The sequence below is a fragment of the Haliotis asinina genome, chromosome 13 (genome assembly GCF_037392515.1).
Source record: "Haliotis asinina isolate JCU_RB_2024 chromosome 13, JCU_Hal_asi_v2, whole genome shotgun sequence".
In the NCBI taxonomy this organism is placed as follows: Eukaryota; Metazoa; Mollusca; class Gastropoda; order Lepetellida; family Haliotidae; genus Haliotis; species Haliotis asinina.
In genome coordinates, this window is record NC_090292.1 from 30,067,137 (window position 1) to 30,087,757 (window position 20,621).

At 39.6% G+C, this 20,621-nt stretch overlaps 1 protein-coding gene across 1 annotated transcript in view; it reads right to left on the reverse strand.

Annotated features, from left to right (window-relative positions):
- The window catches only part of LOC137259500 (aromatic-L-amino-acid decarboxylase-like), a 31,221-nt gene extending 16,998 nt beyond the window's left edge, over nucleotides 1-14,223 (reverse strand). Inside the window, exons 1-7 of the mRNA XM_067797139.1 lie at nucleotides 14,220-14,223; nucleotides 12,173-12,204; nucleotides 11,059-11,226; nucleotides 6,442-6,555; nucleotides 5,928-6,050; nucleotides 4,328-4,456; nucleotides 2,071-2,214 (exon numbers count right to left, since the gene is read on the reverse strand). Coding sequence (XP_067653240.1) covers nucleotides 2,071-2,214; nucleotides 4,328-4,456; nucleotides 5,928-6,050; nucleotides 6,442-6,555; nucleotides 11,059-11,226; nucleotides 12,173-12,204; nucleotides 14,220-14,223 — 714 coding nt within the window. The remainder of the gene's footprint in view (nucleotides 1-2,070; nucleotides 2,215-4,327; nucleotides 4,457-5,927; nucleotides 6,051-6,441; nucleotides 6,556-11,058; nucleotides 11,227-12,172; nucleotides 12,205-14,219) is intronic.
- Between the last annotated feature and the right edge of the window lie 6,398 nt (nucleotides 14,224-20,621).

Genomic DNA, 20,621 nt, shown 5'->3' on the forward strand with positions numbered 1-20,621 from the left:
CTTCCAAAGCATAATAATCTTTTCGCCAGTATAACTACTCCGCACAAGCACATAATAGAAAAATTTCAGAAAAAAATGTTTTTAATTTATCTGGAAACTTAAACCAGAAAAGATAAAAAGAGGGGTTATGTCACTAAAGCCAAAATATGATGGCATTAGTGTACTTGTTGTGGAAAAAGTAAGTGCAGCTCAGAAATGGGGGTGGGCTAAAAGATTATATACTAGTAAACGCAAACTGTAGTGAATATTAATGCCATGGCTTTGACCGATAGTTCATATATTTATGAAATTATTGATAACAAAATTCACAACACTTATTTGAAACAGATATTGCTATTATGGGGAATATATCTGAACTGTTTTGACATTAAAGAAACAGCTATTGAACACATTATGAGCAAATCAGTTTGGTATAACAATTCCATAAAAAATATGGTAAGGTATATATAAGGTATATATTGCACACTGGCATACAAAGGCTATAACAGTTTTAAATGATTTTATTAATGAGCATGGTAAAACATATGAGTTTGATAAATTTTAAAAATGTATTTAATTAGAACCAATTTCCTGTCAAGGAATTAAACAAGCTTTGTTGAGTTATATACGAAACATGAAAAAGAATCATTAAGTGGAAACTTCTACAGGACCAATATTGCCATTCATCGTCTGAAAATACCCATGAAGTCTGGATGTAAGGTACGTTATACAATTCTGCTTGGGCCTAAGTGTACAAAACGTAGGGCCTACACAAATTGGGAAAGTTATATTGGGAAAACATACACTGATTGAGAATAAAAAAATTGATGGTAAAAAAATTTAAGAATTATGGTTTCAGTTGAAGGTTTTGCACAACGTCCTCAGTACAAACAGTTATTTATTAAAGATTGGATATGTCCCTTCCGCAGCTTGTACTATACATGTATGTATGCATATTTTACTAATTGGATAGATTACACGTATACATGTATCTGTTACGTGTAATCTATAATAATACATACCATACATGTATCTGTTACGTGTAATCTATAATAATACATACCATACATGTATCTGTTACGTGTAATCTATCCAATTAGTAAAATATGCATACATACATGTATAGTACAAGATGCGGAATGGACATATCCAATCTTTAATAAATAACTGTTTGTACTGAGGACGTTGTGCAAAACCTTCAACTGAAACCATAATTCTTAAATTTTGTTACCATCAAATTTTTGTTTCTCAATCAGTGTATGTTTTCCCAATGTGACTTTCCCAGTTTTTCCCATACATACATACATATTATGTATATATAATGGTCCTAATTGGATATATTATACACAATATATGCATCTGTGTGCATGTATATTATGTATGTGTTGCTAACTGAATACATTATACATAGTACATGCATCTGTATGTAATGCTGCTATTACATCTACAACAATAGTCATACGTTCTGATACACTCTTAACCTACAAATGTTCAAAGAGGACGGCAAAATGTACGTAACTTCATACGATGGAAATTAGAAAAATCATTTGATGTAATCGTTTGATGTTTTAGACCTTCGTTCGACACTGATGGTGGTCTGGAAGTAATGGCGTCTTGACCAACCACTGGTTAACACTATGAGCTTTCAGAAAAGGACAAGGCTTTATCGTTTTCTCCTGACACTACTTGCAAAGTAGGCAAGGAGATTAATCCAACGTCGATGTTGATACCTCTCATCTGTTATGTACTTACAAAAGGGGGATTAAACCAACGACTCTGTTGATATCTTACATCCACATGTACGTACAAAGAAGGGCATTAATCCTTCGTCTCTGTCCCTGTCGATATATCACATCTACATGCACTTATAAAGAAGGTGATTAATCCTTTGCCTTTCTCCCTGTCCAGATGTACTTACAAAGAAGGTGATTAATCCTTCGTCTCTGTCCCTGTCCATATATCACATCTGCATGTACTTATAAAGAAGGTGATTAATTCTTTGTATCTGTCCCTGTCGATATATCACATCTACATGCACTTATAAAGAAGGTGATTAATCCTTTGCCTTTCTCCCTGTCCAGCTGTACTTACAAAGAAGGGAATTAATCCTTCGTCTCTGTCCCTGTCGATTGCCTCTTGGAGGACATCACCCCGGAGACTTAGGTTGTCATCACTTGGCAAGAGCCTCATCTTCACCAAACCGATCAAACCTGCCTTCTCCACAGAAGAGTGTGCCTGGAAGTGGAAAAGTGTCTCCTTTGATGATGGATTTTCCCAAACTGTGTATTACAATCACGTTACATTAAGTTCGATGCTTTCCCCTCGTACTCCTTCAAGTAGTTTAGGGTTTGCATCCTTCTGGGTACCCATTCGCAAGAGAAAATCGAACTTGTAAACCATGATTTAGTCTTGGGTGAGATTGAAGTACTGCCGGCAATTTTAGATGTGTTTTGGACTTAGTGTTTAGATATTTACTTTTCTTCACTGTAACATGATGGATCATCACCATCATCATCATCAATGTTCTAATGTGTAATATTAACTGTCTTGTATGATCCCCATGAAGCTGGGAATGCAGTCTGATCACCTGTTTCCACCACGTCTGAGTGAAGTCATTCCCTACATCGACCATTTAATGTTATTTTATTCAGTAACATTACTGAGCATTCCGTATAACTTTGAAAACAGAAAAAACACAGTGTTTTCTTTTCCTTTGAACTTTTTGCATTTGTCTTGACGAAAGACATTTTTCGATGATTTTAACACGATTGAATGTCGCCCCTCAATGAGTTGATGGATCAGGGTTTTTCTTCCTTGTTTGGAGCGATCTGTGAACCTGTGAGCATTCATCTTGTCTTCAACGGATGTCATGAATGAAGTGACGCTGATTTGACGGATTCAATTTCAAGCAAAGCTTACGCTGAAAATCTATCACAGGTTAGGTACAGAAATATCAAATTCAAACACGAAGCAGTTTTTTTGTAGCCATCCGCGACAGCTACAGGTTACGTGCTGACTGAACGCTATGATCGCATGCAAAGTTTGGCGGACATCTATAAAGGATATCAAAGACTCTGTTCAGACGGGCAGGATATCATTATTATGTTAACATTTGTACACCGCCGATATCCGGCTCAGCTGCTCAGAGGAGTTTTGTTTCGGTTATTAATCTCAGCTCCCTGGGGATCATACTTCTCTAAAGTAAAACTAAAGTAATAGTTAATGTGGCTTTCCCATCCTTTTGAGGTACCCATTCACAGTTGGGTGGATTGGGACACATAGTCACAGTACTTTGTCCAAGTTTACTGCACGTTGCTGTACTAGCAACTAGGTGTATGCACGTATTCATGTGGCCACCATCTGGTTATATACCAACGGATTCGTGGGTTCTTTAAAATGCATAGGGTTCTATACTGTACACCACAGGTTGTGACAACACTGAAAGAGTCTGCACACAAAGCTGACGAAGACGTTTTTATACCCGGTAACAGCTGGGCTCGATCCCGTCACCTCAACCTCATGCTTGCTATATGCTTGTCGTAAGAGGCGCCTGACGGGATCGAGTGGTCAGGTTTTCTGACTTGGTTGAAGCGGATCGATGCTCATGTTGTTGATCAGTGGATTGTCTGGTCTACACTCGATTGTTTACAGACCGCCGCCATATAGGTGCAATATTGCGGCGTAAAACTCACTCACTCACTCACTCAAAAGCATATCATGACTAAATTAATTCACATTGTACAGCATGAATCTAGCATTCAATACGTAGATCGCTTGCGCGGTAATTAAAGATTCAAATGACCACCTAGATTTAACAAAGCTATTTGGGGTATTTATGTTCCAGTTAACGTAACTATATATGTAAGCTTTAAGATGCGGGTTAGAATTGATCTTCTGCTACCCATTCAGGCTTGTCGTAAGATCGGGTGGTCAGAGTCGCTGAATTGGTTGACGAACGTCAGCGTATCCAAGATGCGTAGAGTGATGCTCATAATGTTGATCACTGGTTTTATTCAAATTAGAAATTGATTATTTACTGTACGCCTCCGAATATAGTTGGAACATTAAGTGGCGTTAAACAACAAACAATCAGACCTTAGACTGATTGACATTTTCAAGTCATTTATGTTTTTTACAGGGCAGATTTTACAGTTACAGTTGTTTTGTGGCCATATATATAAAAAATCATAACTGACTTCAACTGTTGCGTGATTTACCCAATGTGTACACGTAAACACAACCAATACTGAACCCAGGTCTTAAATACATATCAGGTAAATAGTTGTGTTTATTTAATAGTCCTGTATGTGTCATTCACCCATCCATATCAATCAGACAGTCTGGCTACCTGATCCGAACAATACCCAACGAGCCTCGCGTTGATTTCAGCTGGATCCCAGCCTTCTTCGTTGAACTTTCGGATCGCTTCGGATCTCGCGGCGAGGAGACACACAAAGGTCGCATCGCTTGCTGTAGTCTGGAAGACAATTACATTACTGTAAAATGATTTGAAACTCTATAGCTTGAAGATGATTTTTTTTAATCTGCAAAAATCTGTATCTGCTTAGCAAAAACATAAATGATTACCCTATATGATTATCCCTATATCGCCTCAAGTCACCACAGTCCATTTAGCCAAACCTCTCCTCACGTCACCTAAAACCTCTTCGAATCACCGAACCGAACCGAACCTAAAAAAGCTTCACTTCAAACCACCAAACTTCACTGAACCTCCCATCACTTCACCTTAAACCACCTTATCTCAAACACCTCACTTCAAACCACCTCACCTCACCTCGCCATATCACGCCTGTTCTCACCTCAAACAAGTTTACCGTGCCTTATCTCACCTGACCTGGGGCAAGGCTGGTCAAAAGCGTACCAGCATTACATCACTAACAGGTAAAGTGTCCACATACTGTCATTCTCCTCACAAACCGTGAAGATCCGGGTAACTATTGATCATCAGCATCCCATATTTGAGAGGCGACAAACGAGATAATGTAGTCAGGCTCGCTGACTTGGTTGACACATGTCATCGCATCCCAACTGCGTACCCGTGAAGGTCTACCCGGGGTAGAATAGGCCTTCAGCAACCCATGCTTGCCATAAAAGGCGGCTATGCCTGTAGTAAGAGGCGACTAACGGGATCGGGTGGTCAGGCACGCTGACTTGGTTGGCACATGTCATCGGTTCCCAATTGCGCAGATCGATGCTCATGTTGTTGATCACTGGATTGTCTGGTCCAGACTCGACTATTTACAGACCGCCGCCATATAGCTGTAATATTGCTGAGTGCGGTGCAAAACTAAACTCATTCACTCACTCACTCACAACAGCGTAGATCGATGCCCATGATGTTGGTCACCGGATTGTCTGGTCCAGACTCGATTATTTACAGACCGCCGCAATATAGCCGGAATAGTGCTCAATGCGGCGAAAACCTAAACTCACTCACTCAATACGCAGCTCTCGCCATGTTAGTATAGTCTGTTTGCAGTCAAGACGTACCGATAAATTTCACTTTAAACGAAAATGTAATACAGTGAAAATACGATTGTGAATCCTCATAATTTTACAATGCCACTTTAATTCTTAACATTCAACTGCGAACTGGGGCCTTGATAACTTTATATATGTAATATTAAAACAAACAGTGGGGAAGCTTCCCCTTATAAATTAAATTTAAAAAATGAGACTCAATAACGGGAGACACAAGGAAACTAAAAAAGATAATGTTCACAATGAGTGATTTGATTAATCCCGTTTTCTGCTCCACTTCAAACAATAATCACAACACAAAGGCAATATTTTGTATTACGGCAACAGACTTTGCAGCATGTAAGCATTCCTCACTTTTCATGTTTCAATCAGTGCCCTTAAAGCATAGTTCGTCTGTTTCGTAAACAAGCGTAATATCTTCCTGTGTAGGGTTACGAGGCTCTCACCTGTATCACTCCGCCACCCATGGTCTGCTCGTTGCTGTGAAGGAAGTCGGTTGGTAGCCCTATCATCTTGCCAAGCCAATCCATTACAATTGTTTCGAGCTCGGTACAAGCTGGACTCGATGCCTGAGAAAACAGATACACTCAGTAAGCTTTAACGAAATCGACTCGACCACGACAAACAGTCGGCTCTGGGATAGCCTAGTGGTTCAAGCGTTGGATCGTCAGGCCGGAGACCCGGGTTCGAATTCCCAAATGGGTGTAATGTATGAAGCCCATTTCTGGTGTCCCACGCCGTGGTATTGCTGGGATATTGCTGGGATATTGCTGGGATATTGCTTGGATATTGCTAAAAGCGGCGTAAAACCAACCTCACTCAGTCAGTCGGCTCATGTTCTATGACAGACACCCGTTCTCTCCATGTTCTATATCCTATGTAGCTCTCCAATTCTCTTTCTGAAAACAAAGCCGCTGTCAAATGCTATTGATAGTCTGATTTAAGGAAATCTATACATACCCATGTGAAACCGAGACATCCTATTGCGTCAGCAAGCATGTCGCCTAGCAACGACGGGAAGGAATTCAGGGCGGGAAAATATGCGTGCATGTGCGGACTTTGCCAATGAGTTATCTGCAATAAAAATATTGTTTATTACATTTCTCTCTCTGCCATTTAAGTGTTCTAGTTTTCAACAAGCGATTACAGTGAAACAGCACTAACTCCTTCTCAAAACCTGTTATCAGCTTTCTACAGGTGACCATTTTTTCCATCTTTCTGGCCGAAATGTTTCCGTGTAGAAATTGTGTAGTTCTTCTAGAACAAATCTGACAGATTGTTCTGAAAGAATGACAAATCGTGCCTCAAATGAAAAATATGTTTAAAAAATATAATTGGTTTCAATGAAGCATGATGGACATTGTCAATCTTTCTTTTCATCATAACTGGAAGTGTTTTTTTATAGAAAAAATCGCATTTATCAGACTTAAATAGATTCATATTCACTCAAAGATTCTCCCGCAAAGAACATAAATGGATATTAAGATACAGATTTGCATTAATATGTCCATGCGTATGCCATGCAACGCGTTGCGCTGTTTGCGCATTATCTTCCACGCATCATCATTATCATTTCCACGTTGCAGTTATTAGTTTAATCAAGGGATTGTGCAATGAAATACCTCATAATATGAATGCTAATATTTGCGTCTTTGAAGAAAGTGATTAAACAAAAGTTATATGACACATTTACGGTGCATGTCGACAGAGGAGTTGATTGGTATCTTGCGGCTCTGGTTTGTGATGCCGGTTGTTAATGCAAGTTTGGTTGAACTTCGTTTCGAACAGAATTTCAAAATGATATGTCAGCTTCATGTGAGTCGCAGTTTTCAGTCGCAGTCAGCAATATTCCAGCTATATGGCGGCGGTGTGTAAATAATCGATTGGGTTATCAGTTAGGAACCGAGGACGTGTCAACTAAGTCAGAGAGCATGACCACCCGATCCCGTTACTCGTCTCTTACGACAAGCATGGGTTGCTGAAGATCACTTCGAATAATGATCTTCATGGGTCGACTGCTTGATGTAGGATAATAAGTCTGGGGCGTTTAGCAAATTGGTGAAAAGGTACGGTGCTGGTAACCCAGACTCGTCTGAGATTCGAACCAGCTATGACAGAGAAAGAAGTGAGTGAGTTTAGTTTTACGCCTCACTCAGCAATATTCCAGTTATATAGCGGCAGTCTGTAAATAATCGAGTCTGGACCAGACAATCCAGTGATCAACAACATGAGCATCGATCTGCGCAATTGGGAACCAATGACATGTGTCAACCAAGTCAGAGAGCTTGACCACCCGATCCCGTTAGTCGCCTCTTGCGACAAGCATAGTCGCCTTCTATGGCAAGCATGGGTTCCTGAAGGCCTATTCTATCCCGGGTAGACCTTCACGGGTCGACGGAGAAAAAAACGAAGAAACGTGACTATGTAACCGAGTTACGATCATTTTGAGTGAGTACGTTTTTTTCGCCGCTGATATAAATACAAAATATTGCACATAACGGATCCTGACACAGACATCGTTATCCGGTGCAGCAATGACTATTCCAGCTTCAAGCTCCACCCACGACTGGGGTGGGGTAGCCCATTGGCCAAAGCGTTCACTCGTCACGCCGTAGAACTGGGTTCGATTCCCCACGTCGTAGGGCTGGGACGGGTACTCGGGTACTCGCATTCGGGTCGGGTACAGCTAGAATCGAGTCCTATTTCTATGAACCGAGTACCAGGGAAAGGAGGGAACTCTGTAATAACAAGGGCAGATAATACTTTGTCTTTTTCATAATCGACGTATTTACCTGATTGGTATTGTCCGATTAATGGAGCTTATTATTAGCGACTGTAATTTATCTTTATCTTTAACATAATTTAATTTAATTTAACTCGCAGTGAGTAGTCAAGTTATAGTCACAGAGGGAACGATTTTTTTTAGTTTCGGTTACGATTCGGGTAAGTACATGCGGGTACTCGATTCCATTTTTTCCAACCCGTCCCAGCCCTTTCACATGGGTAAAATAATTTGAGGGCCATTTTCTGGTGTTCTCAGCCGTGATATTGCTGGAATATTGCCAAAGGCGGCGTAAAATCCAACTCACTCCTATTCCAGATGGCCTCGTTTACAAAGGGAAGTACCCATGAATGAATTGCTAGGCTCCGCCGATTCTCGACAAAACGCTTTATATATTGATTTGGTTTTTTTGCTTTCTAGTTTATTTTTGGTTTTTAACGATTACATATTACACCTGTGCCTATTGGTTGGAGAGACCGATTCGGAGAAGGAAGTCTTATTTCACCGTCGCTGTGACTTTTTTGTTGAACATATTTAACAAAATGAATTATTGATTAATGGATAGTTAAATGCCATCAAGTGATTCTGGTGTACTGCTGGTTTGGCAGGCGTTAAAAACTGGAAGTGAAGGCTATTTATTTTCCCTTTACCACAAGACTCTCGTGTGTAGTATCTGGTGAGTGAGTGGGTATGGTTTTAAGATGCGTTTCGCAGTTTTCGAGCAATATCACGGCGGGGAACACCAGAAATGGGCTTCAAACATGTGGGGAATCGAACCTGGGTCTTCAGCGTGGTGAGCAAACGCTTTAACCAGTAGGCTACTCCACCGCTAATTGATGTTTGGATTGTTACCCATAAATCATTTCATTAAAAGACAACGTGTTTCTATGAGGAAGACCCGTGAAGATCCGAGTTGATCTTCACACCCATGCTTGTCGTAAAAGGCAACGAACGAGATTGGGTGATCAGACTCGCTGACTTGGTTGATACATGTCATTGTATTCCAACTGCGTGGAATAGCGCTCATGCTGTTGATCACTGGATTGTCTAGTGCATTTAATAGTCCATAAATAGTGTTATTATTTACAAACCACCGCCACTCAGCTGAAATATTGTCGAGAACCGCGTTAAAACCGCGACAAACAAAGAGGAGAGTTCATGTGAATTAGAGAAATCTTACCAACTCTCATCAACCGATTTAATGTGACATACAAAAAAAATAATAAATTACAACCTAATAGAGTTTCTTCAAAACATGTAACACGTGCGATAGATAAAATTTAATTTTGTCATTAATTAGTTTATGGGTTAATTGGCAGAAAGCGAATTCTAAATATTCTCATTGCAATGTTAATCAATATTTGGGGAACTTTCGAGCTGGGTGGGGTGTATTCGTAATGACGAGTGTTCCTTCAAGGGTGTTTTGTCACTGCACAACTCATTTATATTTACAAAACATGACGCCCGTCTCTTTTGCCTTCAAAACAGATTTCACAATTGTCAATATTTGTAACTGACAAGTGTTCCCATACCGATGCGTTATCTAAAACGTCCATTCACATCACAACTCATTTTTCTTCGCAAAACATAACCCCCGTCTCTTTAGCCTCCCAAACAAATTTCACCAAAAAAACATAATCTCAGATTTACCTCGTTTGCAAACCAACCACTCGTCATCCCTAAACAAGGTTACGCGAAAACATCAAACCGCTTATCGATTTACCAAACGCTGATTCTCCAACAAAGATTTAAGCTAAAATAGCATATCATATCGAGAAAAAAGGGACTACATCTTATTAGCCGGAGTCTGACAAGGTAACATGATTGAGCGTAGGAATACGAGTGAGTGCCATGCGGAAGCTTCTCTAATACATGTGTGATGGGATTGTGAGCTGGAAAGTCCCGCCGAGTCTGGAGCACATCGCTACACGACATAAATCTAGATTTGCTTGTCATCTGAGCATTATACAAATCTCCTTTATATCAGTGCTGTTTTCTTTGTAAGCTTGTTTCCAAACAATATATTGATGAAGATTTCATTGCGGCCTTTTCTGTCAAGTCAAGCAGACGGCTATACGTTTACTATTGCAATGATACCGTCTCGTGAGGGGGCTTTTTGTCGTAGGTTATCTACTTGGGGGTGCCTCGCTAAATAAATCACAAGGACGAAAATAAATATGGGTTTTAAAAATATCTGGCATCGATAAATGTTTGAAACCTATGATAGCTTTCTTATGGTATGCTGCACTGAACTGAACTGAGGACCATAGATGGCGAAATGCTCTTGTTCGCTATGAAGAGTTACCTACCTTAGTTGTGTAAGGATCTGTTGGTTCCGATTATTTAACTTTTGGGCAGCTTGTACATGACCATATGATTTATAGTTATAGTATCCATCTACAGATATCTATATTGTATTGCAATATTACACAAACAGAGACATGGCAGGTCCCCATTTATAAATGGATTGAATAGAAGGTTGGTTGAACTAGGGTTGAACGTTGACTTTAACATGGCAGCGACGTCTCTGTGTCTGTCTGTCTGCATGTCTGTCTGTCTATATCTGCTTGTCTGTGTTTTGCTGTTTGATCCAGCCAGGACTATGACATTGTGCAATCACCGTCTACATATGTGTCACTCACTCAACCACAGACTAAGTGATAGTTGAATACTTATCACCGTGTCCTTTTGTCATGGATCAGCGCTCATAATATCGACCACTTGGTCAACTCGATTGTTTACAACCCGTCTACATATGGCTGGAATTTACAGGGTTAAACAGCAAAACTACGAACCCCAGGCATGATGACTCTCTCGACGTCCCTGAAGACGTCGTCCCACTTCTCGCCATGTTCTGGGGCAGACGACGGCACCAACTTCGTCATGTATCCGGGGGAGACGTCAGGGAACACTCGTCGACTACGTATATTCTGCAGGTAGTCCGCGATGTAGTCCACCATTTCCTTACCTGTAACAGGAGATAATTACGCTAACAATGACATACACCTTAACAACGATATGCCTGAAACAATGACGTTAAATGACATTAAACATATGACGTTATATAACACGTCACGCCAAGTCGACAACTTCCATGCGTACACATGCTCGTAACAATGACATTAACATCAGATCCGTGTGCAAAATTCGCCACACAAACATCTTAGGATATTACTTACATGTAAATATCACATCAAAACGGCATTCCGTGTAACAATAAAATCACTAAGAGCAGGTGGACAACTTCCATGCGTATGCATGATCGAAACAATGACATTAACATCCGATCTTCGTGCAACCGCTGCATACACATCTATATTATAAAATATTAATATCAATATTAATATAAATGCTATTAAAAAAACCCAGTAAAATAACTTATCACAGATCACAATCAGCCATACGTATACCTGTGTGAGACACTGACATTAACATAAGATAATTCTGCAGCCGCTACACAAACATATAAGGATATTATGAAATGAAAATGTCACGTCAAAACGACATTTCGTGAAACAATAAAATACCTTATAGCAGATCGACAAGTTTCTTGCATATATGTGGCCGAACCAAATTTCACATCAGTTGGAAATAGAAGAAAACAAAATAATGTTCTGATGTGTTTGATGGAAGGATAGTTTGGATAGTAGTCCCTATAGACTGTGATAAGTATATTCCATTTGAAACATTTGACAGTGCACCATCGAATGATCGAATTGTTTCCTAGTACTCACACAATACAAGAAACTGTTTCCAATAATACCACTGAATCACCGACATTTGTTCCCATTACCTCATAGAATGACCGAAGTTGTTTCACATTGCCTCGTAGAATGATCGAAATTGTTTCACATTACCTCATAGAATGACCGAAATTGTTTCACATTACCTAATAGAATTTCACATTACCTCATAGAAGATCCGAAATTGTTTCGCATTACCTAATAGAATTTCACATTACCTCATAGAAGATCCGAAATTGTTTCACATTACCTAATAGCATTTCACATTACCTCATAGAATGACCGAAATTATTTCACATTACCTAATAGAATTTCACATTACCTCATAGAAGATCCGAAATTGTTTCACATTGCCTAATAGAATTTCACATTACCTCATAGAATGACCGAAATTGTTTCACATTACCTAATAGAATTTCACATTACCTCATAGAAGATCCGAAATTGTTTCACATTACCTAATAGAATTTCACATTACCTCATAGAAGATCCGAAATTGTTTCGCATTACCTCATAGAATGACTGTGGCTTCATATTACCTCACAGCCTGTATGAAAATGTTTCATATTGCCTCAAAGAATATGCGCAATTGCGTCATCGACCTCATCGACTGACCGAAATTGTTTCACATTGCCTCATAGAATGACTGAAATTGTTTTAAATTACCTCATACAACATCCGAAATTGTTTCACATTAGCTCATAGAACATCCGGAATTTTTTCACATTCCCTTATAGAATGAGCAAACTTGTTTCAAGTTGCCTCATAGCATGACCAAAAGTGTTCCACATTGTCTCAAGGAAATTACCGATTTTTATTCCCATTAAATCATAAAATGTCAAAATTCTTTCAGATTTCTTCATAGAATATGCGACATTGTTTCACATTACCTAATAGAATAGCCAAAATTCTTTCATATTACCTCATAGCATGACCGAAATTGTTTTAGATTATTTCATAGACTGACCCAAATTGTTTCATATTACATCATCGAATAAAGGAAATTATTTCACATTACCTCATAGAATTACTGAATTTTATTCCCATTATATCATGGCATAAGCGATATTGTTTCACATTACCTCACAGAATATCCGAAATTGTTTCACATTACCCTATAGCATTACCGAAATTGTTTCACATTACCCGACAGAAGGTCTGAAATTCTTTCACTTTACCTCATAGAATAGCCAAAATTGTTCCATATTACCTCATAGAATAACCGAAATTGTTTCACATTACCTCACAGCATGACCGGAATGTTTTCACATTACGTCATTGCGTCACCAAATCTGTTCACATTACCAGGAACAATATTAATGCATACACGAAATTGTTTCACATTACCTCACAGCATGACCGGAATGTTTTCACATTACGTCATTGCGTCACCAAACCTGTTCACATTACCAGGAACAATATTAATGCATACACGAAATTGTTTCACATTACTTCCTAGAACATCCAAGATTGTTTCCTTTGTGTTTTTGTCTATACCTCGTAGAATATCCGAAAATATTTTCTGATATATATGCTCTGACATTCAAAAGTCTTAAAAGCGAGGGCGGTGGGGTAGCCTAGTGGTTAAAGCGTTCGCTCGTCACGCCGAAGATCCGGGTTCGATTTCCCACATGGGTACAATCTGTGAAACCCTTTTGTGGTGTCCACCGTCGAAATATTGATGGAATATTGCTTAAAAGCGACGTAAAACTAAACTCACACAATCACTTAAAAGGTGAACAACACATCGAGATAATTGCAGAACAAATTGTTGTTTGTTTTACATTGAGGTTTGTTTCAAATTGCAGTACTGCAGATATATCTCACCGGCCTGCAAATAATCGAATCCGGTCCACTTATAACAGTGGTCGATAACATGAACACAATCCTGCGACAATCCAAATAGCTATGATCATGACAGATCACAGATCATAACTTTAGGATCCAGATTAGTCGTGTAAACAAGCAATAAAAGGAATGATTACTTTAAGAACAATGGTCCCAGTGGATCTCGGAGTATCATGGATCTCAGTGTATAGTGTCAAACTGCCCTCATTTTCACACCTTCGTCCAATGTTTCTCTCCTCTGTGATTAGACGGCGAGACGAAAAAATCGTGAAACAAACGAAACCTATCACTCCCGCGGTAGCATTGCCAGAATTATACAGCTGATCTTTGAAAATGCGGTAAAGAAATTGTCATGAAAACATTACCCATCCTCTCTGGGGATGGAAAAAATATTCTTGAAACACTCCACGACAAATTACATCTTGTTTTCCCTTTGAAACAGATAACCACAGCTGAGACTGGTTGAGGAAGGTCGGATCGTAACATGGGGAGAACAGGGGGCGAGATTAGATTTACAAATTCTAATTTACTAAAATTTACTAAAATGTTTTAAAGACTGATTTGGTTGTTAGATTAGTTTGAGAGAACGTGAACAGCCGGACTTAAAAAAAACTGTTTGACTTGAAAATTCACACTTCGGTCTGGGCATTACCGAGTTCTTTTCATGGAGGCGTCCTATGCACGCCACCTCCTGTAACATACCTTTTGAGTGAGTGAGTGAATGAAAAAAGTTTTGACAATAGCAATATTCAAGCAATATCACGGCTAAATATTTCATATTTAGCTGTTAGCAATATCCAAGCAACATCACGGCGGGGGAAACCAGAAATGGACTTCACATACTGTACCTTTGGGCAAATCGAACTCAAGTCTTCGGCGTGACAAGCGGACGCTGTAACCACTGGCTAGGGTACCAGACCACTCGCGATACCTTTTGACATGATGCATCTACATTGGATCAACTACATTGATATCATCATCATATTAACCGTTCTTATGGTAAATGGTGGAATACTTGGATGTGTCATATTATTTTTCTTTAATTTGGAACTACATACCACTTTCTTTTGCATTTAAATTAATAACATTCTCACGAAGTATTAGTGGTGAGACCCAAACCCTGATCGCTGAATTGACAAGCAAACACTTTAACCACTACGCTAACACTCATTTCCTGGGTGCGGCGTAAAACTCAACTCACTCACTCTTTCCACTAAGGTTTATTGTAAGAATATGTTCTCGTGAGGCATAAAATGAGTTAGTGGCACCGATTTGAAGTATATATTAAAAAAAAACAGATCACGGACGGGAAAGCAACAATGTCACTAAAATAAAGATGGGTTTGGTCACAACGGACACTTTTATCATGATGTCAGAAAGGTTCGCGATATTAAAAAGTGAGCTGACTATCACAAAATATCTAGTAAGCGAATGATATATTTCTGTCTCCAGAAGAAATTAAATATAAATGCACTTATTAAAAAATGTGTTTATTAATTAGTCAACGTAGCTAGCAATGTGTACAATCTGTTTACTTGGTCCGTGGTTTTGTTCCTTGAATGACGGTGCCCATTTGTCTCAATAAATGTTTACGCTGATCTGTATTCGCGTGACAGCACTGTGTAATAATTGTCTCAAGAAATTTCTGAGAGCAGCTGGTCCGGTCATAATTGAATTAATGATCGCTGATTGGCTGAAGGACAGATATCTTGATTTTCAAATTCCGCTCGTAGGAATTGTGAATTTCCGAAGGGATTTCGCGAAGACTTCGTAGCTAGTCGTTATTGATTTTTGTCAATAGTGGAACAAGTTTACCTGATAATCTGAGAATAATAGACGAATTTGCTATTTTAAGGACCAAGCGAGATCTTGAAAATAACAGTTAACAGTTCTCTAAGTGATGTAAATAAATCTAGATTGCAAGTATTGGCTGTAACGTCAGTCGTTGAAGACGTTTGTCTGCAGTAAGGACAGTAGTAGCAGCTGCCGTAGTAGTAGCTGCCGAAGTAGCAGTCGAACTGCTAGTCTGTTATACAGTCCCCGAGACAAACATATCCAAGAAAGCCCTTGCAAGTCTAGATTATGTAAACGTTTAAATAGCCACAGCTCGGAACATGAAAAACTCTTTGGGTTAATTTTTATTTAATATCGTGTAAATATAATTTCAGAAACAGATTTTTCCTGTAATTTATTTATTTATGTTTTTATTTTAATATATAGAGGCTATATGTTAGCCTGTATAATAAGGAGAGTACCAAGCGAGCAGTAGGCAGGTTGTTGTAGTGAAATGGCATTAAGTACAATGGAAGCTGTCTAAACCGGCACTCATCGGGACTGGACAATAATCAATTTTAGATGATGTGACGGATTGGAGAGCTGATGATATATGTACAAACCACGAATGGGACTGAGAGTTTATACCGGTGTTGACAATGTGCCGGAATGGACAGAGGCCGGTTTGGACAGCTTTCACTGTACCAATAACTGAATATTTGAAGGAGTGAGTGTAGTTTTCAGCATCGTCCAGTTGTATGCCAGAAACCAGAAACGGGCTTTACACATTGCACCCATGTCATCGCTGTAACGAGTGAACCTGTCGGTCTGTAAGGTCATGCCACATCCCAGTAACAACATCAGAAACAGGCATTGCTGTAACATATGTAACAGTGACAAGCTGTTGATGTTAAGCAATGAACTCAGCGACAAAACAGTTCTCTTTCACTGATCAAAGTACAAGTTAAGCAAGATCGACATGTGTTTTAAGCGGTGCATTTCCGCTCAATGACGTCTAGTGTACACGAACTGTTCTGTCGTCTATTGACAACTGTGCCAAACACAAGTGGTAGCATTTGTGATTAATTAAGCTGAACAATTCTATTAAGGCGCCGAATATCTTCATCATGGGGCGTTAAGCGATACGTCTCACTCTTTAAGATATGTCATTCAAACGTCACGAAACGCGTTGGAATAAACAGTCCTATCTGGATCCGCCCAGTTCGTATGGGCTGTCTGGGAGCGATCATTATCCCAAATCGTGTCTTTATTTTCAATAAATCAAGCATGGGAGAACGTGAAGGGCGTGACACTACTTTGACCTTCGCCATTTTGGCTTTATCCGCCATCTTGCAACCTTGTCATCAAGTTCCCGTATGTCACTTTGAAATATTGGATCGGCTCTTACTGAAACGAACCGAAATAATCCTGGCTTCTTAATTGGAATATGGACGCCGTCCGGCCCGACTTCTCCTCCAAAGGGTTTAAACCTGCGGCAAAATGATAAGAAGTCTTCAAATGATATTTGTCTCGGGCTCCGATCTTCTCTGTGATTGATTGCGCGTCTTAGACGGGAAAATACGGACATAGAGCCCTGTTGACAATCAAATGGCCTTTCCCAATCCTATCACATAATATTGGACTCGTTCTTCGTTTTATTCCACTCAACTCATAGGAGTCCTTAAGACTGGATTTCTCCCCTCTGCTGATTAAATATGAAATAGGGGGTGAGTTATGAAAGGTAGGCCAACGTGTGGGGGTGCTGGGATCGAGGAGTGCAAGATATTTTAGTATGTGCTCGTTTTCTATTCTCATCACACACATTGGAGGATGAAGCGTCTCACTGAGCATGTTATGAAGTGATGAACCTAAATTTATGCCCTCGCTGTCACCAACGAATTATTCTAGCCCTTCAGTTCACACATAGCCTGCGTATTACCTAGATCTTAAGATCTGAGACATTTTATTTTTATATTCAACCGGGCTGACATCTGGGAATTTTTTTCTCGGTATCTTCAATTAAAGGATCTCAGGTGTAAAAATACCGTCTGTATTGGACTTGTATTCCTCTATGTGGCCCTCTTCTAATTTTTTATATATATTTACGCAATCAGTTTTTATATTTTGAAATTCTGTATTTATATTCTATTTTCGTTTCGTTTCGTTTCTTGCTTTTGGTTTCGGTTCTGTGGTTTTGTTACCTTCCACTCCTACAGGCTGAAGAGGTATAGGATTTGTGACTAAGTTAAAGTATCGTCACATTAGCAGTTTTTTCAGTCAAGCTGTAATATTCTACGCCTAGTTGTATATTTATGATGTCATCGCGTATGAATAATCTTTTTGATGAGCATTTAAATTTAGTTTCATTTCCAAAATCTATACAAAACAGCGCTGTTGCGTAGCTTTTAGTGACGTATGACGTATAACACTGTGACGTCATGTATGACTTTAGGGCATTACACTGTGACGTCATGTATGACTTTCAACAATGGGTGTACCGACAGAGAGGGCTGAAAATACCTTTGACCTTTCCATCAGAAGGTGCCGTTAAACACTGAAAGGGAATTCGACAACAAAAATGATAGCAGTTAAAATATCCGCCTGACGCCGTCGGTTCTAAATGAATTAAATGGGCATGTAAATGAAACATGGGGATATCTTAAAACACAAAATGTCTATTGTCTAATTTAACATCAACACCGCATGAACGTCGTGGGCGGTGTGAAGATAAGGAGGAGAAAGGAAGTGCCACATGTTGGGGAGTGTTTGGCCCAGGTAAGAGCAAATTAAGCTGTGTAAGGTCGAAGGATAAATCAATTGGTAATCTGAAAAAATACGTTATTAATAAATACAAAGTATCTTTATTGCACCTAAATCGACTCTTCTATCAAACACTACACTAAACCCATTTCGTCTGAAATGGATACGTGCAGGGTATGTGTCAGCTGGAGACTACCTTGACAGCCCCAATAAACACTACACATATCAACCGACCGCCCCTGAGCCTCTTTGGAGCCTCTAAGCCTCTTCATAGGTCTCTGCGATCCGTGCGGCGGTGTCCCAGCGCTCGTAACCTTTCAACGCAAATACCTGCCCCAGCTTCCACGTTTTGCCATAATACCTCCAGGAGACAATTGTCTTCGAGAATCGAGTTCCTTGTTGTGTTATCCATCCCAAACTCCCCTCTGTAATCACAATTTATAACTCATGTCTCTGCATGGTGTGTTTTAATATCAGCATCCTTTATTTTTTAAAATATTATCTGAGAATGGTAGATCGGATACAATACAATCAGTTTTGTTAAATTTATGTTTTATCACGCTTTGCAAATGTTATTTGAAGTTTTAAAGTTGTATAAATGCTGTTTCATGTCTCGTGTTGACTATCGTATTCTGGATATACTTGTATCGTTGTTATTGACATTGTTACGTCCACGAATGTTACTCCGTAAATAGCACACATTTGCCAGATCAGGGCCCCGTTTCACAAAGGTCTCGTAAGCCTAAGATCTCGTAACTTTTCTCGTAGCATGCGTAGCTCCTGTGTTACAGTATAGGAGGCACAATGGCTACGAGAAAACCTACGAGGCTTACGAGAGCTTTGTGAAACGGGGCCCTGATCTCAGAGAACAAATGTTCAGTTGAGAGCAATCCTATGGGCCCTGTTGTACAAAGCGTTCTTTGCTTCAAAACCTTTTGAACACGGCGAGTGGCAAGTTGCGGTAAGCGAAGCGTAAGATTATTTTGTGGGGGTGAGGTGAAGGTTTTACGTCGCTCTTAAGAAATGTCATATGACCTTTTGCATGCGAGTGTATGCATGACTGCTTGTACTAGCCCAGACTTCAGCTGGTTTTATAGTGCTAGCTCACTTAGATACCAAAACATGAACACCCGACTCAGACACATTATACTGACTCCGGTCAGTCTTTGTTGTACCCATTAATGTCGAGCGCCTAGAAGGGACCAATAAGTCCCATATTTTAAAGTCGCTTGGTATGACGCGACCGGGGCTCGAACCCGCGACTAACCACTACACCAAGGAAGCGGAACAAGTAATGGGTTAGTACAGTTTGCTTGTTTGCTCGAGGCGACAGAACAGAGATCCGGTGGTCAAACGTAGAGACTCAATTCATCACTGGTCATCTTGCTCTGTGTGTATGTGTTTGTTTGTTTGTTTGTTTGTTTAACGCCGCACGCAGCAATATTCCAGTTATATGGCATCAGTCTAAAATAATCGTGCTTAAACTAGACAATCCAGTGACTGACATCATGAACATAGGTCAATATATTTAGCATATGATGACGTGTCAGCCGGGTCTATATCAAACATGTTTTTCATAAGATCCCCCAGGGTTGTTTCTTTCAGCAACTGCTTGTATATTTAGTTAATTCGATTGTACTCTGATCCACCTAGTCCTTTCGGAGACATTTCTGGGTCCAGTTTCGTAATGAATCCTTACCGGGTTCGGCAGGATGGATACCACAGACTCATCGGTGAGGTATCTCAAACTCGAATATCTTTTCAGACTATGCGTATACAGTTTTTAGAGAATGAAACAAAGGTACCAATTTTGCTCTGTTGCAATACCACGTCGTGTTTAGCATTTTTGTTTCTTGTACAGTGATGCAGTTGGATAAAATCTAGATAGCCATTGAACCCAATCTGATATTCGAACCAAAGACCAAACGGAGAATTTTTACCGCTGAACCACCCTATGAATTTTTGTGTATTACAGCAGGAATGCTTTTCTTTTTAAGGAACCGTTCATAGGTTATGGCTAAGATTCAAATAAATCTGAGATAAAAGTCTTGTGAATTTATATAAAATGTGGACTGAGAGTACAACTATTTTGCCAATATCACAAGTCAACTGGCTTTGATCAATAAAAGGATATTCAGTAATGGCCATGAGAATTCCACATCTGTCGGGAGTTCGAATTTTATGAGCTTTGTCGAATAATGGCGTCGATGTCCTGTGAACGTGACGTCTGTGAC